We start from the raw sequence: 24,152 nt of genomic DNA, 5'->3' as shown, positions 1-24,152 counted from the left end.
AGCCCGAACTCCAGCAACCCCCGACACCAGGGATGTGCCACACACCCTCCTCTCCCCTCCCCAACCACCACAGGGGGAAACGACGGGACTCCCAGCGCTGGAGCTTTACAAGAAGGGGGAAGCGCCATCAGGGAAGCGGGAGGAAGGCGGCGAGGGGACCGAGGGGGCTGAGGGGAGCGGGGGCGAGAGCTGAGGGAACCCAGGGGGGCGCTGAGGGGAACTGAAGGGAACGGAGGCGCGCGACGGCCCCGCGCCCAGCCCGCGCGCCACGCCTCGCACCGCTCTGCCCACGGGGGGGTGGGGGCGGGCTGCCGGCCGCCTGCGGTGAGCCCGCTCTTCCTCCCCACACACACCCACCCCCCGTCACGTGCGCCGGGGAGCCGCAAAGCAGCCGAGGCTTTTGCGACAGGGTGACAGCCAAATGGTGCGACATCAGCGGCGGCCTCAGGAGCAGCAGCAGCAGCAGCCGCCGAGTGCTGCCAGGGCCCAGCGCTGCGCCAGGGCGGGGGGAGCGCACCGCCGCCCGGCGGGCACCGCACCGCACCGCGCCCCAGCGCCCGGCGCGACCCCCATGAGAGGAGTGGGGGCCGGCGGCGGCCCCTCCCGCGTCCCCCTGCCTGCCTGAGCACGGAGCGCTCCCCCCGCCCCCGATGCGCCCTTAGTCCCGGCCCCGGACCCGCCTCCCTCGCTCCCCTCCCCGCCGGCGGCGGCGGCAGCAGCAGCAGCGTCCAGGTGCGGACTTCAAACCCCAGCGCAATGGCGTCCAACGCGGCCGAGAGGGAGATCCTCTTCACCGAGCTCCAGGTAAGCGGCGGCGTCCCTCCGGGCGCCGCCCCAGCCCAGCTCCGCTCCCTTCCTTGGCGGGGAGGATGGAGCTGCCGCCGGCCCCGCCGCGCCCCGCCGCCCCCTGCCCGCCGCTCGGCGCGGGGCGCCCAGCCCACCCCGCGGCCCGGCCGGAGAGGCGGCGGAAGCCCGTGCCCACCCCAGGCCTCTTCCCGCCGCTCTCCCCCGGGAGCGGAGGCGCCGCCGCCCGGTCACGGCCCCACCCCGCTGCCGGCCGCGACCCGCTTTTGTCTGCTCTCGGCTCCGTCCTTCCCCCCGCGCCCAGCGGCCGCGTCCCTCCGGCGGGGCCTGCCCCGGGCCGCGCCCCCCCGCCCCGGCCGCGGCCCCGCCGGCCGGGGAGCGCCTTCCGCCAGCGCGGAGGCTGCCCGCTCCCGCTGGAGCCGCTGCGGTGGCTGGTAGCGCTGCCCCCCGCCCCACCCGCTGCCGCCCCGGGCAGGGCCGCGGTCGGAGGGGCTGCCGGTGACCGCCTCACCGCCCGCCTCAGGGTCAAGCGAAAAGCTCTTCCCCCTGTGCCTTGCACCGCGCAGGAGTCGGAGCAGCTTCCTTTATGTAGGCCTTGAGCTCGGAGACTGTGGAGAGGAGAAAATGGTCCGATCAACGTTATTTGTCATACGGCAAGGGTTCTTGTCACTATGAAAAAAAAAAAAAGCCCAAACAAAAAAACAAACCCCAAACAACCCCCCCAACACTGTAAAACGTCCTGAAAACTCAAGAGTTGGTTGTTTCCATCTCTGTAGTTTGACCAGTTTTGGTTGCCTGTGCAACTGTTGCTTTTCCGCTTGTCAGCGGCAGGGTTAGATGCAATTCGGGAGCTTCACTTTTGCGCCCTTATCTTTAAATGTCAGCTCAACCTGCTAGCTCTTCCACTTCCTTGTCCAGAAGAAAGCTTGCTTCTTTTTTTAAAGAAAAAAAATTTTTTAAATATACACCGCTAAATCTATGCAAGTTGTTATGGTTTACCAGACAAAGAATGTATCTCTGAATTTATTAGTTGGACAATTAGCCAAAGTAAGAAGTCCATAAATGGAAAGCATTGAATTTAGTGCTCAAATGGAAATTGGAAAGGCATGCTTTAAAAAGGAGAAATTTTATTTCCTAAATGCTGTTAAATTCTCCTGTAACTTTAAACATTAGCAATGTGCTCACTTGTGTAACAAAGGAAAAGAAGGCACAACAGAGATGTAGCAGTCTATTTAGTGTTGTAGCACATGAGATGGCTGAAGGCTAAGAATCCATCTAAAATGCTGAACTTTAATCAGTGGCTCATAAGTGTCTAGGAAGAATCGCTATGTTAATACAAACTTGATACGGTGATATATAAGCTGGTAAACCTGTTTGAAGTGGTGAGCTGTGTGAATAAGTACTATGGTAGCATTACAGGTAAGCTAAATGGGAGCAGAATTTCTATAGAAGTACTGAGGTTGGGGTTCGGATTAATTTAAACAGAAATGAATGGATTTTTTTCTTTGGGGGGACTTTTTGTTGTTGGGGGTGGGGAGGGTTGGTTTTATTTAAATTTTTTTTTCTGGGAAGATGAGACTGACAGTGATAGTAATTTAAAACAAACAAACAAATCAAGCCCCAGGATGGATTAGATCCTTTTGTTGCACTGCCTCTTCCATTGTATGTGGTAACTTCTGTATCAATAAATACAGTTCTTTGGGCAAAACAGAAAGGTTACAAAGTTAACGTGGAAATCCCAGTAGGGTTTAAGATTTGTAAACCGCTAACTTTTGGGTATTTTTAAGAGGAACTTCCATATCAGGAAGAACCACTGTAAAGGCGGTGTTTTGTTCGCAATGGCATGTATTAACAGTGAAATATGAAGGCATCAGTATAATTTTTCTTGGTAATTCTTCAAAACAAATGACTCTTCATGTATCTGTGCATAAAAGTTTAGTGGCATGTTCCCGAAATAAAGGGAACTACAGTAAAGTGTGAGATACGCCATTTCACTCATGTTTCTTCAGGAGGAAACTTCCTCAATCTACAGAGCTCTAACTTAAAAAGTGCTTATATGTGAAATGGGCTTTTACTTGCGTGTTGCAGTCTTGCCCAGAAAGATGAGGAAGTTGTAGAATGCAGGGCTACAGGAAAGGTTGAAGGTGTCACGTAGTTGGGTTGATCTAGATCATGAACGATGTGTAGTTTAGATGTTTTGCTAATATTAATGAAAACCTACTGAAAACAAGCTAAACCCAGTGTTAATCCCAAACTTGATCCTGCCGTCCAGTGATCAATATAGTACATAGCTTATTCGTGTCATATGTTCTGCATGCACTTGGTTATGAGAGCCCTGCGTACTCCAGTGTGCTATAAGTAGTTAACTCTTAGGTTTGGATTAAGAGTGGATCAGTAGTCACGAATCAATTGAACTCTCCTGATACAAAGATTGGCAAACTTCAACAACTACTGACTAACAGGATGTGAAATGGGTTCTGAGAAAATATGAAAAACAAAAGGGCAAAATAAGTAACTGCTAAGAAGAAAGTGGTAAAACATAGATGTGGTATATGTACTTTTTTCAAAGTGTACTGGGTTTAATTACACAGGCCTTAAATAGGCCACACTTCTCACAATGACAGTTTTATATTTTAAAAAAGTACTCCGTATCTGGTAGAGCAGTTTCTTAAAAACCTCTGTTAGCAAATATCCACTGGATGTTTCTGTCCTGCTTTTTCTACAAAATATTTTCTCCAATCTTCTATATCTTCCTTTAAACATTTCACAGATGGTTAATAGGATGTGGAAGGCATATCTTGCTTCTAAGCAAGTTTTCACGTAACTTTGTTCAAGGTGAAAAATGCAACACTGGTTCCTCAGTAGTTAGCAAATGCACAGTATGCAATAAACTTGGCAGTAAACAAATCCTCTTTTTAGTTTGTTCGTTTAGTAGCTTCACCAGCAAAATTATCTGGTTACCAAAGATTGAAAGATTACATAAAGCCAACGTACCTTTTTACCTCCTTTTATCTCCAGTACAGGTTCTTTTTTAGGAGGGGGAAGGAGCTTGGGTAAGAACCAGTATTGCTGACGTTGCCTTTCCTTCCAAAATTCTGCTGTTCCTTCTCTGGGCTTTGCATCCTTTTAGAACTTTGTCCAGCAGGTAAACTAGCCTCCCCAGTGCTTGCTTTCAGGTTAATTGCACAGCCTTTAACTCTTTGCTTCCTGGTGGAAGTGACAACTCTGTTTCCGTGTAAAATTAATCTTTAACTTAGGGTGCTGTAGGCTGCTAAATAAGGCATCCACGAAATAAAATCTTTTAAGTTTTATATGAAAAAAGGTCTTTTTTTTAAAAAAAAAAAAAAAGGTTTTGTGAGGTAGTGTGTATTTCCAAAGATGTGCGCTTTCTTTGTAGTGGTGATAGATGTCAGCATAGTAAATCAATATGGCTGGGGAAACAGAAATTATTACTTAAAGTATTTAAATGAAGCTTTTGTACTTCTAGGTGTTCTCTACCACTTCTTTTCTAGACAGTAATGTAAATGTTTTCAACTTTAGACTTGTCTCGTTAATCTTACAGGATTTATTTTTAAAATTTTTGGTTCACTCAAAATTGTTCTTCCAAAAAAATACCTGTTTAACTCCAGAGAAAAAACAGTATATTACTTGGGTTTATTTGCTTAAATGAAATAGATAGGTCAAGATAGAAAATTTGTGCTCTGCCCTAAAGTAAATAAGTATGTAACAGACCCTCATTTGCTTGAAATGGAAGGGTTAAAGGCTCTACCTGGAAAGCGTTTTTCAAACTCAGACATAATACGTATTTCTAAAATTACAAAATATTGGCAAAAATGTCTTTATGGTAGAATGGTTAGAGTTGGAAAGTACCTTAAAGATCATCTAGTTCCCAACCCCCCTGCCATGGGCAGGGACACCTCCCACTAGACAAGGTTGCTCAAAGCCCCATCCAGCCTGGTCTGGAACACTTCCAGGGATGGGGCATTATTTCTGTATTGGTAAGAATAAAGGGATTTTTTAATTGATGTTTTGTTTGAATGGAATCCCTAGTCATCTAATTTGCTAAGATGCTGTACTTGAAGAATAAATTTCATGGCAGAATTGTGCTTAACGGCCATTGGTAACTTCTTTTTTTTTTTTAAGCAATGATGAACGGTACCACAACTGAAATATATGTAAATTATGCTTACACGATGGCACATCCGGTATAGTTTTTAGTTTGTTACATTTTTCTGTTTCATATCTGGGACAAGAATATTCATAAAATGAATATGATTGAAAAATGCTCATTTTGTTAGTATTTTATTAGTTGGCATGATATAAATTGGACAGCTGAGTCTTACATTGCACAGCTATGTCTTGTATATAAAATTAGGCACTTGTACGTTGCTGCGTTGGATTAAACTACTAGGCAGGACTCTGAAGACCTGCCTTTCATTCCCGGCTGCTCTGCTCTCAGCTAGATGACATTAGGCAGATGACTTTGCTTACTCATGTCTCAGTTTCCTCATCTTTAGAATAGAGGTAATGATGCTTGCTTTTTTAGAGATAAAAAGTACTGGGTATTTATTATTAGCTGTGGTCAAGTGCCCAAGGACACCTTAAAAAGGTACAAGTAACCTAATTAATCTGTTTTGAACAGACATTGTAATTAGGCTGAACACTCAGCAGTAAGACTGCCTTCAAATACTGTTCAGCTAGGACAGATTAGCCTCAAATAATTTTGAATTACTCTTGTTTCTTCAGAACAAGAAAATGTCACATTCAAGTGAAAATATCTTGAACTAGTCTACTGCAGTTTAGACATGAAAATGTGTGTACAGCTGCTTGGGACTTCTCAGGTCCCTACAAACGCTTCCAGAACTAGTAGATTTAGGGAAGCGCTTCAGTTTTTTTCCATTTGTGGATATATATTACTCTTTAAACACTACGCTGTTCAAAACTTGTATTAGTAAAATATACATCCTGTTCTCAGTGGAACATAAACAGTCCTTAAAATACCTTTAGGTAAGTGCATGGGTGGGAGTATTGGTTTTATTTTGTTTTGGGTTTTTTTCCATCTTCTGAATTCTGTCAGTCTGCCTGTTAACATAGGAACTTATATATGATGTAGACTTGTATACATTTGACCGAATTTTCTTTATCAGAGCAGATGTCTTTCTAAGACCCAGATCTGTTATTTTAACTCAAGATAAATAATTAGTGATGGCTAGTAGAAAAGTATATGTAGTTACAGTATATGTAAAAGCTCTGCTGGAAGAGCTTTATACATTGTGAATGGTCATTCATTACAATGTAACCTAAAATCTGTTGTAGAATAGCTAGATAAATACGTCCTTTAGGTTGGGAAATGGTGGTTTAAGGGCTTAACGGTGGGATTAAGGATCTCTTCATCAATGTCTCAGTGCTTTGCTGAATTAGAGACTAAGACATGACATGGCCTCTACTTAGATTCAGAGTAACAAAGCCTTGCGGTGCATTATATGCAGCGCAAGGGTCTCAGTCTGCTTTTTGGTTTTGCTTTTTCTAGAAATGAATTGTACAACTGGTACAAATTAGTTGGTGGTAGGCTTTTTGTTTGTTTTGTTTTCTCTACATGGATCCAGTAAGCGAATGGGTTCAGGAACGGACTGAGCTGAAGCATCTCTCATGAGATATTGTTCTGTAGCATGGACAAGGCATTTGTATGGTACTTTGAAGCTTTAATTATTAATGCTTGGTCTGCAATTCCTGGCACAAACAAAATAGCTAGTGTTTGGGGGTGGGGGGCATTTTGTTTTTAAAGAAATGAGACTTACGTTATAGAATCCAATCCACAACTTCTGTTACTTTGAGATACGATTTGGAAGTACTACATCGAAACAGAAACTAGTAGTGCCATTAGTTAACAAAATGCTTTGGGCCTGTCCTTACAGTAACATTACATCCGATTAGTTTGTTTATTTGAACTGCAGCAATACAATTATGTCACACTGACACAAGTTCACACCTTTTTTGTTACTGCCATTTTACAGTTACTGATTACTTACTGTGTGACAGCTCACCAGGGAACTGAACTACTTGCATGACAGTCTGGACATGCATCCTATGGAGCAGAGTTCTGCTCTGTGGGTTTTCTTGTGGTGCTTTATGGGGTGCTTTCCTGAACCTTCAGGAGTTCTGTGACTGTCTGTCCAATTAATGCAGTTTTGCGGCATTCATCAGCTTTGCCGGTGAAGCTTCTGGCAGCTGGTGAGGAGGATATGGCTCAGTTCTGTGGTGAGCAGACACTAATATGAACAGGATAGTGGTGTGCAGTTGCAGGCTTATGTTCAGCTAAATGGACCCGCTGTGCTGGGAACTCTGCTGTTCTTGTACTGTGCGAAATAGAAGCGGCTGAAATCTAGCTCTTCATGCTGGTGCAGTTAACTTCACAAATAGGGTGAGTTGAGAGAGTTCATGTGATGAGTTACTATGGTTCAGTTGTGGGACCACCAGCTGTGGGTAGTGAGGATCTGATTGTTTTTTAAGAGTAGGCCACACCTTCTATTTTTCTTGATAGTAGATATAGATGCAGTTTCCTATACTGTGTGTCAGCATTATACCTGCCTTGGCTGTGGGTCCTGTTGGCTGCTAGAGTGGTGTACAGAGCACTTCTGGAGTGGGGCACCATGATGGCCGAACTGTGCTCTCATCAGTGTAGTTTGTTGCTTCTGCTGGGCAGCCATGGAAAAAAAAGGAATATTAGCATAAGTGTATTTTGCTAAGACAACTGCATCTGTACTAAAGGCCTTTGTTATTTTATTATAGATGTATAGATAGGTATGAGGTACCAAATAAGAAATGATTGACTGAGAAGGGCCAGGCTGGGCTGTGAAAGGTTAATATATGTGGATTTTTTCTGTTCTTTTCTGTGTCATGAAGAAACGTTGATATGTGCCAGGACCCAGGGAGGGTTTACTCTGGCCCATTATGAAAATTGCGAAAACTGGGCTATGTTGGTAAAAACCTTAATGCAGACATGACTAAATTAGTTAGTTTTTTCTGCCTCCAGTTCCTGTGGATTTCTTTAAGTCTTATTTTCTTCACTGGAGATGTATTGGTTTTTAAATGATAGAGAATTTCTGACTTGTTTTCTGAATAAGTGCAGATCAGAGAGCTTGAATCAAAGGCCTATAATACCTGTTTCATATCTGTAGTGTTAGGTATGGTAGTCCCGTGATGAAGCAAACTGTTTTTTCTGTTGAGGTTTTTCAAACATTTTCTATCCTACAGCATGGTAGCAGGGCTCATACATTTTAAGTTTCCATTAAACACATGAACATGTTAATCTGAAAATGAAAGCGGCAGAACCAGTGCTATTTTTGTTGAGAGGAACCAAGGGGACAGCTTTCCACTGACTTTCCACAATGTTATTAGGGTGCCACAAAATACAATAGGCGGCAGATCTAAAGCCAGGAGAAGGCATAATTAAGTCTGCAATACCAAGGTGCTAATAGATTGTATCAAAGTTCTGAGATAAATCACAGGAATAATGTGAGGCTCTGTCTGTTAGTTTGATAGAAACACTTGCAGAGCAGATCAGGTCAGAAAGAACAACTTCTCATGTGGATTACAGCAACAGTAGCAGTTTTCTGGGAATTAGCACTGGGCCTTAAACCCGGAGAATATTGCTCAACTCTTGGATGTAAAGGCTGATATACCTTTTCTGTTAGCTTGTAGAAAGTTAATACTCAAAGCACTTAAACATCTCTATCATGTACAATTTCTTTATGAAATTTAAAAATAAAATACCTGTACATTAAATTCATAAGTACTTATGTAACATCCTTCTGTGTACTCACATTTGTGGGACTATTGCAATAAATAGACTAGTAAAAGGAATAAGAACTGATAGTAAGTGTAATTGTTATTTACCTGATTTAGAAATAATACTTGCAAATAATTGTGGTACATAGCTGTTCTGAAATTATATATTTATGTATATATATATATATATATATAAAAACATTTTTTCATATATAAACTTCATGTAACTTTTGAGGAGAAGTTGAGAACTGATGATTAAAAGTTTGGTTTTTTGTTTTTTTTTTTTTAAAAGTCCCAAACACAAACTGGCTATAATTAAACAGGAAATAATATTAATGATATGGTTTAGTCTCTCAGTGGCACTATAGTTTGCTTATGAACTTAGGAACTTTAACATAAATATTTTTGCAAACTGTCAAAACATATATTCAGTTTGGGTTTTTTGTTGCAGATTGCTAAGTCGCAAGGCCAGTCTGTGACATAAATTTAGGATGGAAAAGTTCTCGTTGGTTCTTTGACCGTACTGTGTGCTGGAACTGGAAGCTTTGCCTGTGCAGACTTGAGACTGTTGTTCAAAGGAAGTGTCAGACTTTGTCAGCTGGTACCACTGCTGAAAATGAGCATGTGCCATGTTGTGTTGGTTTGCATTTACACAGACAGCTAGATGGTGAACAGATTTTGTTGGTAGTTTTGTTTTGGTGGAGGCTTTCCCCCTAAATAAGTTTTCAGTCAGATCAGGTTCACTGTGTGAATCCAGTTCACTGTGTGGCCATATAAAGGTTTGTACGGGCATATATATATATCAGCAAATGGTCTTGGGCAGGAACAAACTGTTAGGGGAGGACAGAACAGCTGGTTCTTTAGAGCGCTTTTTTTTGCCTGCAATGCTGGTTTATGCAGTCAAATGTTTATCAGATTACAGGCTGAGATTTACTCTCATATATGTGAATTTGAGCTAGGGACTGTGAAAAGAGTCCAGTTCTGCTGCAGATGGATACAGAAGTAGCAAACAGTTCATGCACTGTCTACAACAATTCTTTTCTAGCTTCGCATTCTTCAAGCAGAAGGTCTCACAATATGCTGTATGCATCAGTAAAAACCTGTTTGAAAAGGCATTGAAAATAGAATTGTTTGGGACTACATGCATCGGGTGGAAGACGTAGTTTCATTTAGTTTGTTGAAGGTAAGAACAGCCTTAAGGTTTTGCAGCAGTACTAGGCAAATGTGGGGGTATAACCACAACTTTATTTGCTGGCTTTCAGAAGTTGCTGTTAAACCTTTTACACACTCAAGGCAAGGAATAGTTTTGAAAAATCTTGAGTCTTTTTGCTGTTTCTCTAACTTAAGTGAAAGAAAAAGTGAGTATACAATTGAAACGGATGGGATCGAATTTTGGAGTGAAGGCAACATACTGTGCAAATAATAATATAAAATTACTGTCCATAAAGATAACAAAGAGTGTGGAATACTACAGTTTGGCGTTAATACATTTGTAAGTTATTGAGTAGATCAATAACTGTGATTTGAATATTGTAATTTGAATATTTAGTAGGAAAAAAACCCTAAACAATGATTAGCTGAATGTTTGCAATAACAGAATACCTCTTAATGGTCACATGAGCATCAATGAAAGCACCATTTACAGGACATTGAACTACTGTGTACAAGATTGATGCTGTGCTTTAGAGGTCTAGCCAAATTTGGGGAGAAAAGGCCTGAAAATATGGTGCATAAATAACAAATTTAAGGCGACAAAGTAATTACATGTTTTCCAAGTTCTCATGGCATTGAATTAATTTTCAAAATTATCAATTCTTTCTCCTTCCCCTTGTACACATTGACAAACTGTGTGTGTGTGCGTTACCTTCATAACTTGGCTATGCCATTGACATCTGGGACAGTTTTTTGTTTTTTGGTTTTTTTTTTAAAATTTGTGCTGTTGTGGTGAAGGATTATCTTCAAAATAAACAAGGAGAGTGTTTTCAGTGATTCTAGATATTCCGAAGCTCTCTACTAACAACTGGCTTTGTTTGTGTAATGTGGGCAAGAAACTTTATGCCGGTCCTTAGATAAGTGGAAAAGTTCTGTTCTTCTGCCTGCCTTTCTTGTTTCTCTTCCATGGTAAGATTTATGATAGATTTTAGGACTTACACTGTTTATGTTACTTAGGTTATAAGAGATGAGATTGATATTGCTCTTTCATCATTGTGATGCATATTATCTTATCACTTGGATTTTTAAGTAACGAAGTCCAAAAGCCTCCAAAACTATTGTTGAGAATAGAGGAGGAATGAAAATTGACTCTGTGGCCTTTTGCTTTTTACAAGCATAATATGTAAAACCGTCCGCTGCTCTTCTACTTCATGTGTTTATTTATACAGGAAGACTTTGCAAAACAATTAAGTGGAATGCATTTTAAGAGGATGTTCCCTTTATAGACAGATCTGCATATAACATGACAAGCTTATTTCTTCCCTAATTCTCAAATTGCGTAGGCTAAAATTATAAGACAAATGATGACAAAGAAGCGTCAGCTTTTCTAAAAGCAAAAGTACATTATTAACCTCTGAAGTTGTAAGGATGTGTGCTGCTGATAACCTGTCCAGAGCACATGGGGAGCTATGTGGGCGAAATGGGGTGGGGAGCCAGGATACAGTAAGCTAGATTGTAGCAAAAGGTTATAGAAGGCAGAGTCAGACTCAAGGCAGGGTTTCACAGACTTGTATTGAAAAGTACGAAAGTAAGCATACTACAGATCTGCAGAACATTTTAAAATCAGCAAGGCCTTTTTGTAGGACATGTTCTAAACTTAGTGGCAGCAGTAGAAAAGTAAAAGTACTGTAAATCGTACATGCCTGACTACTAGTGTAGCATTCTTGAACTGCTGCCCATTTAGGACTCGGCAATCTCCTTTAATGGAAGCATGTTTTCTTCAATATTTGAGTTTGTTTATTGCTTATTTATAAACTCTCATGAAGCTGGTGTTTTAGGCTGAGAATGACTGGAAGTTAAAAGTTATCATATGCAAAATATAATATCTGTATAATTAGAGATCCTCAGGAAGATTATTTAAATTCTGTTCTTGAAATTTAACCCATTATTTAATGATTTTTCTTCAAGTTGCTAGGATTTGTCTTCAGTCTCTCCTCTCCTGAAGAGGTGGAAACATGACATTTTGAAATCTAAAACAGGTACATTAACATTAGAACAAAATAATTATTTCAGAGGGTTTTTTAATTGTTCTCTACTTCTTTATTCGTACCAGTTAGTATGAGTCAAACTAAGTATTCGTCAGTTGGGAGAAAAATGTAATCAGTTTTTCACCTTTATGAAATTGGTTCAAATATGATTCCTCATCACATAAGCCAGTTCACAATGTAATATCTAAAACTGACTTTTTTTCCATTTCATTTTGTGTGGGCACTTTTCAAATAAAATTAGTATTTATGGCAGTTCAGTAGCATTCATTATTAGCAGGTAATTTTTGCCTTGAGGATCAAACTCCTTCCTTGAATTCTGCCTTTTGTTGTAACATCTTGCAAAATGCAATTTATGATTATAAAAATTTATAAATGCAATTATAGAAGCTTTAGAAATTGGTGTTCACCTGTATTAGGATTCTGTACAAGAGAGTGAGTGAATATATTCTCAAGCTTTAATTAATTCTAACAGATTTTTAAAAAATCCTTAGAAGTTTCTTAAGTGCAGGAGGAAAAACAACATCGGTCTGCCGGAGAGTAGTATTCAGTATCATCATCTATTTTTCAGGTTAGCAGCCAGCACTAATATTAAAGTGTACTTTTTTGAAGTGTTTCTTTTTGGTGGGAGTAACTCAGTGGCACAGTCAGGGCAGCAGCTGCCGTGCATGTGGGAATTGGTTTCTTTAACTCCAATTTGATTCTTGAACCAGATGACCTCGGGTATGGCAGAAAGGCGAGGGAGATGCAAGTTCTGCAAGCCGTCTCCCATTTTTGTAACTCTTTCCTTTCTATAATAGACAATACTGGTTTATGGACTGAAAAGTAACATTTCATTTCTTTAGCGTTTGTCTGCCTTCCCATCTGTTGCATTTACTTGAATTAATTTACTGTCAATTTAAGGTTTATGCAGTACTTCAAGTAAATAGATTTTTAAAACTTAACTACAGGCATCCATATTCTGAATTTATTGACATACGTTTTCTAAACTATGCAGTTGAATTATTTTTCTCCTTGATTTACATCTAGCATGTAATACTTTCTGCAGATTTCCTTTACTAATTTTTATTTAGCACTTTGCTAACCATATATGTTGAAAATGTCAGATATTTCTAATTACCTTTATGAATTTTTCCACTGTTATAAAATAAGCTGTCTACTGTCCTGAAGTATTTAAGTGTTTCTTTATCGCACTGAATATACTTGAAGCTGAGTACATGGTCAAGTACACCTACTGGGAATTCCTGCAGATCAGCAGCAATGAGCATTTTGGTGACACGTACTGGGAATGATCAGAGATGCCATTTCCTACCTCAGGGTTAGTAAAAGGAGAAGGGAAGAGCTGGTTGTGTTTCCGGCATCCTCAGAAAAAAAGAGGAGAACCTGTATCTAGGCAGGAGCATTGGCTGTACCCCAGATTTGTAATAATTATGCCAGTTCGTTGTGTCCTGGCTAGGTAAAACAGTGGGAAGAGCATGAAAAAGAAACCAGTAATGCTCAGAGAGGTCAGAGAAGCGTACAGTTGAGAGGATGCTAGCCTGAGCTAAATATAGTACCTTATTTTGGAAGATGGTGTAGACAGATTGAGACTGTACTTTATTTTTGTGTAGCTTAATTTCTTTTTTTATTATGGAGACTGCTTTTTATTTTTGTCCTGTGACTCTTGACATCTTTAATAGAATGTTTGAGAGAGCCTCAAAACACACAGGCACCCACCCCTTTCAAATAAGTACAGTTAGGAAATAGCCACAACCTCTTAAAATATAAGTTTCTGTCAGAATATACTGGTCTCTCTGATCGAGTAGAAGTCTTTCTGCTAGTATTTTTCAGTGAAAAGTTAGTTTGTGTATTTTTGTCTCCTAAAGATGACATGCTTTAGATTAGATAGTTCATTATAGAGCAATACATAGTAGATACTCTTGGGAATGCAACAGGTTAAACTTCAACCATAAATAGCTTCTGACTGCAGTAATTTCTTTCTTTAGTTTAAAGGACTCCTTCATGAAGGTTTTGCTGAATGTCATATCTAGAGTATTATTCGTAGCTCTTAGTTATTAATAAAGCAGAATATTCTACTTCTGTTTAACATATTTTTCACGCTACAGTTTTGCTTACTAACTAGAGTTTTTTTCTCTGGGTGCTAACTAAAATGCTTCTGAACTGGAATGAAGTGGAAAACTTAGCCTTGAGGAAGAATGTCATGAAAGTTATGAGCATATCAAAATCAGTTACACTAGAATATTGGCAACAAATATTTCTAGAACGTTTTTTTAAAATTGTAAGTGTGTGTGAAAACTACTGTGTGTATATGTCCCATAAAATAGAGTGAGGCTTTTAATATTAAACAATGGATCAATATAGGATAAACAGAGGTTAAATACCATGTTCAAGATTCCATTCACATGATTGGTGCTGGAAAACACATAGAATGCATGTGTAATCTTACCCACTCTGAAAAAGGAAGGGCATTGAAATCACTAACAAGTATGCCTCATTGTGGGCTTTCTGAATACTCAGCAGTATAAAAGGCAACACATCATTCCCCAAGTTTAATGCAGTTGTAAGGTGAGAACTTCTTTCCGTTATTATATAAACTTGGTTTTATAGCATATCCTTTAAGATTTACTTTTATGGGCACATCTATACGTGATGCATTGAAAACCTATTGTTTTATGCTGCTTTATTTCTGTTATGTTACAGGTCTCATTGGTGCATTGGTTATTTGGAAACTGATGCTTCCCTTTTTCAATTTAGCTGATACTGAAACTGGTAACAAGAGCTAGATGGAAGAGAGTCCTATACGTGTACATATGCAAAACAGACAACAGCTTATTTGGGAGATGGTGCTGAGACTGAACATAAACAGTAAAACTTGTTAAATGAGCATTAAGAAATCCTTCAGCTAAAATCCTAGACTTCTATTCAACACTTCTCACTGTCAACTTCATATAAATGTCAGAGGTTCATTTTGTGTCATAAGAAGTAGATTTGGATTACCGTACTGCAGGTCAGTGGAGGATCAGAGCTCCTAAAAAACAAGAAAATGTAGAAAGTTTTTAAAACCAAAACTTTAAGCAGATTTTTATTTTGTAATGTAAATGTATTAAGAATTTTTTGGAGGGCACATAATCAGTAAGTGAAATCACCTGCTTCTTTTTCATTGCTATTGTATATAAAGCAGTTAAGTCGGGAAATGTTCTTTTTGCTTATGCTGTAGGTGAAGACAGGCTTCTGTTTCTTCATGACTTCTCTAATACCTAGGGAATTCTTAAATAGAAAATAGACATTAAGAGTCAGTGAGAAATTTCCTACCAAATTTTAAGGGTCGGAGAAAGAAGGGTTGCAAAAACACTATTCTAATGTATCACAGCATACAGAGTGATGCTCTGTAAGAGTTTCAGACAAATGGGGATGTGAAGTAATGCTTCTATAAATAACTCTGTGTTCATCCATAAACTTTTACTGGAAAGGCATGGAATGAGATGCCCGCATCTCTGCAAGCGGAATTTTGGGTGTGGCGCTACTTATTTCCAATAGTGGAAAGTGATCTTTTCTACTGACCACCTGTAAAGATAAGGAGAGGATTTAAGGAGGCTTTTCCATCCTGCTTTTATTGCTGGAGATGAAAATATGAGCAGCGTTTCCAGCTGGTTAGAATGTAGGCTGTGAACTTAAGTAACTTCAGATATAATAGCCAAAACTACTGTGAAAGAGTTCTCAATCCTGGAGCACGAAGACATAGTTCCTTGGTATAAATACAAACATACATCTCTTTCCTGTAATAACAGATTCAGCTACCAAGCCAGGGAAACCCTAAGCTGTGCTGAAGGTGCTGTTGCACAGTCCTAGAAAGCAAAAAAATCTGGTTCCTTCACCAGGATTTAGTATTTAGCCATTTGGCCTGTTGCCTCATAAAACAGATGTTAATATTATCTCTGATATATATTGCTGCATTTATAATGTACAAAATAGTTGGCTGCTAAAGATGATGGCTTAATTAGAGTGGAATGTAGACTCAGCTCTTCCATTAGTTTTGCAATGTCTAAAAATAGCTCCTGTAAAATATAGTAAAGTTAAATGGACTAACATATCAATTGTATGTGCTGAAAGCTGGAATTGCCAGAAACAAAGAGGGTTTTTTTCCACTCATAGTTATTCATCCCAGAAATGGAGATTCTCGTACATGGATCACTTTGTTGTGCTTTTTCAGATTAAAGAAATTAGCATATTGTTCTTTAACAGTGTCCTGACACTTGTATGTGTTATTGAGAAATTCCTGTTTACTAGCTGAGGATTTCTTATATGTCATTTCAATGATTTAAGATTTTTAACCTGAACTGAAATAACAGAGAAGTCCCAAATTGGACTGACTTGTTTGCGTAGTGAGGCATTTTAGCATTCTTCTCCTGGAGTTTAGTTAGAATGTGTAACACTGTAAGTACCACCATCTACAGATGTGGCAATAGCCGACACTTTAATTTGTGGATGAGTAGAATGGTCATTCTGATGCAGAGATAATAATACCTTTTAATTGGGTAATAGTAGCTATCATCTAATTCATTTTTATCATAATAGAAGAAAACCACCTTACAGATGGGAGTGGACCTGTTTGTCATGAAGTATTAATAACTGGGGTTTGGGTTCCTTGAAGATTTATTTCGGTATCTTTGCATAGTGATTAGAACTTTGTCATAAGCAGAAATTTAACCATGCGTGTTTATCTTAATGTTAACATTACAGCTGTTGAAAATGTATAGTTGCAATGTTAACTTTACATTAAGGTAAGTGTATTTTTTGGATGCATGCCCAACAAACTATCACCTTTGTACAGTCTGTGTTGTGTTTGGTTGAGGAGGAGTTATCAAAGCCATAAGGCGTGATTGTGACTCATGTCTCTTGACTGACCTTTTTACCTTTGAAAAAAATCTCTTTTACCAAATTAAATATCGTATCCTATGGTAGTAATATTTTTTCCAACATCTTGAGCTATATGTGTAATATTCTGTCCTGAATGTTAGACAAAATTATGTTGATATTTTATACGAAAAAAACCAATAAAAGTATTTACATTGGGGTGACATAAAACAAAATCATACCAACTTTCTGTAGCAGCAGAAAGGCTTTATTTTAAAAGTGTTTGCTTTAACAAACTTCAACAGATACCTTACTAGTTATGTTTTATTTGGGGAGAGGGGACAGTGTTTCTGTCTTGTGGACAGATTACTAGTTTCTGTATTACCTGTACTTAAAGGCAAATTCTCCACACAACATTTGCATGACCTTAGCTTTATTTTAAATAGTTCTGTTTCTTCAGTAAGTTATGTTGGACTTCAAGCATTTCAGAGCAGTAAAGCAACTGCTTGCACCAAACTCAAGCTTAATGTAACCTTGGCAAAATCAATCAAGTCAAACTGAGACAAGCCTACTGTTAAAAATTTCTCTCAAAAAAACCTTGTTTTAGTCTCTAGCAGTAATTCACAGTGAGTGTATTAATTTCTAAAAGAAGTGGATACCATGCATACCCATATGTAGTACTTGGCAAGAATATTAAATACACGTTTTATTTTAAATGTACATACTGTATATATTCAAGAAATAATTCTAGGCCATTAGGATGAAGTTGTTTATATATTTACACAGTACAGAAAATTACAGATGTTCCCATGAAGAAAACAATAACTCCATGTTTATTCGAAATTGTTTAAAATAACAAGCAACCAAACAACCCCAAAATCTAAATCCCGTTCAGTGCTTATTTTTTGCTATCAATTTTAATTTTTTTTTCAAAGCGGTCTCAAACTGTCAAGCACCGCACAAAAGTAGTAATTTTGCCATTTACCAGCCTGTGCACTTTTATTTGTGTTGGGATCTTAAGGATTTTTTTCCCAAAGTATGTCTCAAAAGAAGAATAAATTTTCCAGATTAAATTTAGAAAATGATAACAAGTTTGTGCATGGAATTCTTTTGTTGGCAGTAGGAGGTATGACACACATACATGTCCATTTTCACTGCCCAGTCCAGTATGTTAAATGTGCAGCTCCAGTTCAGAATCAGTGACAAGGGACTTCTTTTCTTAAAATATATTGTGCTACTTCGAACTTCGTTTATTGAACTATCATGTAGTTCACCTGGATTTCCTCCTCTTTTAAACAGGAGTGCCTGTATTTATCAAATTATGAATACATGCTATGATAATGTTACAGGAATTAGATGAGAAGTTATCATTTCAGTGTTTCTGCTGTGTGCATCTGGGTGAGGCTTCATTTCAAGGGGAATTACTTTAGTCTTTTGGGCTCAGTTCTATGATACATTATTAGTGGAGATATTACCAGCATACAGTGTGGCATTAACAGTTCATGAAATTTTTATCCTGTATCTTGGAAGCGCTTGTTTATATTTTGGCATTTAATAGAGCATCTCCTACTGTGTGTGGTCTGCTTGAACCCATATTAATTATGTAAAATGCGGTTTTCTCCTGAAAAAGAAGTGTTCCGCTTCTTTATCTTGTTATACTAACTCAGTTACTGTAGCACAACTGATAATCATTGGTACTTCACATGCATTTAAAAATGAGAAGCTAAATTAAAACTAAGATAGCAAGGTCTCATAGAGAATGGAGGAGTGGCGTTATTATAGGCATAATTTAATATGCTGATCTTGTTCCTGGATGCATGTAATAAAAGTTGGTACAGCAGGCCCTCTTCATCATAAGAGGGATTTGTGCTATTTCTTTTGCACAACTAAAACTAGAGAGGGGTAAGTTTGTTTCCACTGTGCTGGGCTACGTTGGAGTGTTTTGGCTGGGAGTAGGAACTTGAAGTTACAGATAAAAGTTCGGAAACTGCTGAAGTGTCTGTACTGTGCCTGTTGCCGGAATATCTAGTCACGCCTCCTGGATACTGTGGCCATCTGCTGATCTCAGATTCAGGCGCTCATGGCTTGTGCTGTGCCATAGCATCTGTCAAGTGCTCACGATCATGAGAAAGGTGATTGTGGGGATTTTCTTTTAGAGTCATATTTCTTTGCAAGCCTCCTTGCAGGTCCTTCTCCTAGCATAAAATCATCAGGAGCTGCTGTGACGAGAAGCAGCTGAAGGCAGCGTTTCTTAAAATGTTTTCTTTCCTTTCTGTGGCGAGGAAATCTCCCTCTTATGTCCCTTTCTGTAGTGGATGTTGGCACAGCACGACCTCCAGTGCTGTGAGCAAACCTGCGCTGCTGTTGGAGCATCTTTGGGGGAGAGAGCGTGCTCTTTGCATTAGTAAACACTGGCCTAGTCAAAGAGTGTTTGTGGCTGGAAGCCTAGATGTTAACAAGGAATCCCCAGGGAATTTTAATACCTGTTTAGGTGCGATGTCCCGGCTGAGGCAGGCCACACAGCTTTTCATGCAGGTGCCGTAGGACGGAGTGTTGCAGCCCAGCAGCTATCTCATGATGAAAAGCAAACATTCCTCCTGAAGTGTTCATCAGGGCAACAGCTCAAACTGGGCAAGAGGAGCAGAGGGGACCAGCTGATTGAGGACTGTAGGTTTAAGGAAGCTTTTTTATTTTTTAACTGTTTCATCTCTTATAGATGCACCAAGGTACTCGCTGTTTGCACATGGGAATTGAACTTCATTTAATGTGTCCTACTTGAATTCATCCACGTATAATGCAATGCACTATGGATATTTGTGCCTTAAATAGCCTCTTGTTACAAAGCAGAGAGCTGTGACTTAGATTAAATTTAAATCCTGATTTGTGACATGTTAGCACAGCAAACTAATGCCAAAATCTATTAAGCCTCCAAGGGTTTTTTTTTTTTTTGTTCTTGACATCGGGTGAGTGCTGAGATCTTGACCACAATCACATTTGCTTCTGGGCAGGAGGAAATAGTCCATGTAGTTCCAGTAATCCAGACAAGCCGTCACATCTGGTTTTATGAATGACTTCAGGGGGAAGGGAAGTTTGCAATTGATTAACATTGTTCTTAAAATCAAAGACCACTGTAGTTTCAGGAATTACTATAGAGAGCTTCAGGGACCTTGGCAGTTAGCTCAGAAAAACAACTTTTTTTCTTTTTTTCTTTTTTTTTCCTAAAAGGTTATTCAGAAAATTATACTAAGAGACCTAATAGTTCCAAATCTGTACTTCCAGCTCTTCAAAATGAAATGAAAAATGAATAAACATATAGTCATTCTGGATTATGGTAACTTTTAAAAATCATACATAAAATGAAAATCCTATTTTTACATTTGAAATGAGTATGCTTATATTAAATAGCCAAGCATTTTTTTACTAGTCAAACAGGTTTACTTATTGTTTAATTGTCTATTATTGTCTATTGAAATAGTTACTAAAATTCAAGAGTATGTTTTAGGAAAAAAATAAACACAGTTTCACTGTGACTTTTGATATGGGTGGTTTTGTTTTTTTTGCTAAAGGCAGGTTGAGTGTGTGCTCAAGGCAAGTCAATGTGAAGCATAAATAATATAGTGCATGAGTACTCATCAGCTGTTAAGCATGCTGTAGTTTAAGGCTCCACTTACCTTTCTGTAACAATTTCTACGAGAAGTCAGCAATCTGAATTCTTACCCTATTCAATATTCTCTATAGTGAATACGTGGTGTAACACAGTGCAGCTGCACTGTGTTCTTAGGAGCAAGTCTTTGGGAGTTAGTAATACCCAGGATTTTAGCGTTGTATTTTTCTGCTAGCAGGTGGCAATTTGAGACTCTCATTTTGAATTGTAAGTCATTCAGTTTACGCAACTTAAGCACATTCTCTGATATGTTCAGCTTCATAGTGCTCTCGTCTATTCAGCAGTACCATTTCCATCGTTCATCCATTTAAATGTTTTATTCTTAAATGGGAGTTTGGATGGTAAATGCAGTTTGGCAAGGCATCTGCTTCACCAATTGTTTGGTTCAGAATTGACCTGAGGAAAAAGTGCAGGGCCACTATGGGTTTTCATAAGCAACAGTACTACTTTCTTTTACCACATCAGCCAGAATGAGCTCTGAGTATTATTAAAAGGCATGCTCAGACCACTACCCATTATTTTCAGCAACTATACTTAAATCATTTCACAGGAATACAGAAATTGAAGGCTGGCATCTTGAATTCATCTGTGTAAAAGGTAGTCTTTGAGCCAACAATCAAAGTGAGGTTGAGTCATGAGGCCATTGCAGTAGGAAAGTTATAGATATGGGTTCCTTTTTCCCTTTTTTTTTTTTTTCTCTTAAGCAGTAGTATCTCATTTGTGGCCCTTGATAGTTTATTGTAGTAAATATAGCTTCAGTTTCATTACACACTGAAATGTTTCAGAAATCTCCACTCTGGCTCAGAAACATGTATTCTCCCATTGCAAAGAAGTACACGCCACCGCAGGAGCGGCCTTGGGTGCAAAGAACTGGGTCACCAGCCGTCTGCTGTGGCACAAGGGACAGAACGATGCTATGGTCCAGTCCTGGGACCACCCAGCAAAGACTGGCTCCTCCCTTCTAACCAGCAGTCAAAATACTACTACCAGAATTAAAAAAGAAACTGAGAATTAATAACTGGCTGCCCATTCTTTTGTCTTAGATTTTAAAGCAGTGAGGCTTGTTCTCTGTTTAGCCAGCAGGAGTGGTTTAGTCATCAGCTTCAGAGCATTTCCAATCTTAAGATATTTTATGTTAAATGATTCTGGGAGTGAGAGTAAAGGAAGTGGCTGTGCAAAATCCGTTGATGCTTTCTTGGCATAAAGAATGTGAACGATTTCTTCTGTCTTTGCACCCTGCCTGCTTGAGCAGTGCAAAGAAAGGACCTGGCCCCCGCCTCCAGCCACTGTTTCTTTTGACATACTTAATTTTCAGATTGAGGGAACAAGACACTTACATCCTCATGGATGTGAAGCTTAACCTAGGAGAGAGCTTATCCAAATGGGGAAAAGAATTTTTTGAAAGAATATTCAGCTCTAACAAGAGGTTTGTAATAGGTTGTCATAAAATAAAGTTAGAACATCCAGTGTTTTAAGTAATTTCTCCGTTTAAAAGTAGAGTTTGGGTTTGGTGTTTTGGGAGGTGTTTTTCTTAAAGAAAAAGTTCTACCTCACTTCTTTTACTGAACTATTAGACGTTCTGGCCAGTTGTGTCCATCTTGACATTATCTCCATTTTAAAGTGGAACGTTGCTGAGGCTGTTCATCTCTGTGGCATGCGGACCTGTCTCAAACCTTCATTGCATCCCAGCAGCAGAAGGTGTCGGTGCAGGAGCAACACAACTTTGCTTGCAGAACACGCTCTTGCTCTGCATTCACAGTGACCTTCAGGGTCCAAGGTTGCCTCCTTGGAAGACTGTTTGTTTCACAGTGACCTTTGTGCCAGGTGACACGTCCGGATAACTAGGTGACAGGATATTTTTAGTTCAAAAGTATAATTAACTCTGGATGACAAGAGAGACAGAAGAAGTATCATCTGTGGCCTTTGGGGGGGTGGGTGGGATTTAAAGATGAATGCCTAAATGCATAGGCAATGTGACCAACTTTCCAGTGGTAGCATCCACGCTATTGAACTCTTAGCTGTCTCGGAAGCACATTGAAGAAGACTCTGTATCTTGAAACCCTTAAGTCCAGGGACAAAGATGCTGTTGAGACTGCTCGAGCTGGGGAGAACTTTAACTTAATTACTGGAAATTTGGAATGCAAATTACTAATGATCATGGAGATTTCATTTAATTGAAGACTTGTTAGAGACTCCGTATCTGGAACCAGAGCTCCAAAAACCTGCTTATGGAGGAACATAACATCCCTTTAACAGGTGGGATGTAGGGCTTGTAGAGGGATAAAAACCTCCCCTGCAACAAAATACGTTATTGTTCAATAGATATACGATTAACTGAAGTCTCTTGGGGAAACCCTAGTCAAGAATATTTCTGAATTATTTATATTTTAATTACATTGTTCTGTTTGAGAGGGGTACATTCTTGGCATAATTTTAGCATACTTCAGGTACTATTGGAATATGGAATAAAGGTTTTCTTTTGGTGTTGGGTTTGTTTGGTTTGGGGTTGGTTGTTTTGTTGTTTTGGTTTTTTTTTTTACATTTACTACTTGTCTTTCTCCTGTGAACTTTGAAAAGTGTAATATCATGCTTTGAAGGAGGTAGATGATGACTTTATTTCTAGGAAGCTGCAGAACAAGTGCAAAGGATTATGGTTTAAAAATACACAATTTAAAAATTACTAACACTATTTTGATCTCTGTTTTTAAAGGCTAAATATTAATATACTAATCATGAAGCTCATTTTTTACACCCTAAATTTTTGTGTGCTAGACAAACAGGGAAATCAAAGATCTGACTCTAGTTTGGATATACTTATTACTTAAACAAATAGTTTGCTATACAATTGCTAAATGAATTTATTTTCAGTTTCAGTTGTTTCTCAAAACACTCAGCACATGGTGGTTGATTTCCTTCATTATGGATGTGAACCTTGGTACTAGTTGCTCATCGCTATTGATTGTTTCCATATATACACGTATAAAAAAGAATCAACTTTAACAAACAATGTCATGTATTTCCTAGTACAACTATGAATAGCCTCTCTACATATGCATAATAAATTACCTATTTTAATCTGCATTAACAGATATGTACTTACAGGAATCACAAGTGCATTTTAAGTATAAATTTGCATGATTTCTTCCCTTTCACTTCTTACTCAGTTTGTTATTTCTAAATAGCTTGGGTTTTGTCTTTTTCACTGATAGAGAAATTCTGTGGCAAAATGGTTACTCCAGCTACTTTTCATATTTAAGAATCTTTGAGTTGCTAACTTTTGTAGCAGCTACGTATAGAAATGTTTTAATAAGATGATTTAGTAAACTTGTAAAATTATAGTTGAGGACTAGTAGATTGGATATTACTCATGGAAGGCAGTATCACTGCAGTCTGCACAGATTGAAATAGTTTGACGAGCGTTATCTGTTGACATGTATGGCCCAGGAACAACTTTCATGACCCTCATTTCCCCAAATTCTCTTGAAAAACAAACAAGTCACTGTGGACTGTATCTAGACATCATGTGTTCTGGGATGTTCTTACAGTTAATTAGCCCGATGCTGTGCTTCCTGAACTCCTCCTTGAATGTTTTCATCTACTGTTTTCTTTGCCTGTATAAGTCTAGGCAATTTCTTCATTGTGTTTAAGAAAATTTACAGAAATTTTGGTCGTTTGGTAGTTATGTACAGATCAGGCCACACGTTTACTAAATACATCCTGAATTACGACTGGGTCAGATTCCAAGTTCAGGACAGCCCTTCTTTGCTAAGACTTCTTGGGTAGGACCTAGTGTCTACTCATTGTACAGGGTCCATGTATAATACACACAGGAAGTGTTATTACGT

At 39.1% G+C, this 24,152-nt stretch overlaps 1 protein-coding gene across 2 annotated transcripts in view; it reads left to right on the top strand.

The window, feature by feature from the left end:
* The first annotated feature begins 621 nt into the window (after positions 1-621).
* PKN2 (protein kinase N2) overlaps positions 622-24,152 on the top strand; it is a 57,063-nt gene continuing 33,532 nt past the window's right edge. For both annotated transcript variants that reach the window (XR_008468025.1, XM_054211617.1), the window contains exon 1: positions 622-804. Coding sequence is in view for 1 of the 2 variants with exons in the window: in XM_054211617.1 (XP_054067592.1) it covers positions 757-804 (48 nt within the window). In the remaining variant the exon portion in view is untranslated. The remainder of the gene's footprint in view (positions 805-24,152) is intronic.

Source organism: Rissa tridactyla, chromosome 8, assembly GCF_028500815.1.
Source record: "Rissa tridactyla isolate bRisTri1 chromosome 8, bRisTri1.patW.cur.20221130, whole genome shotgun sequence".
Classification (NCBI taxonomy): domain Eukaryota; kingdom Metazoa; phylum Chordata; class Aves; order Charadriiformes; family Laridae; genus Rissa; species Rissa tridactyla.
The sequence above is the reverse complement of the archived record's forward strand: the minus strand, read 5'-3'. Positions and strand labels throughout refer to the sequence as shown.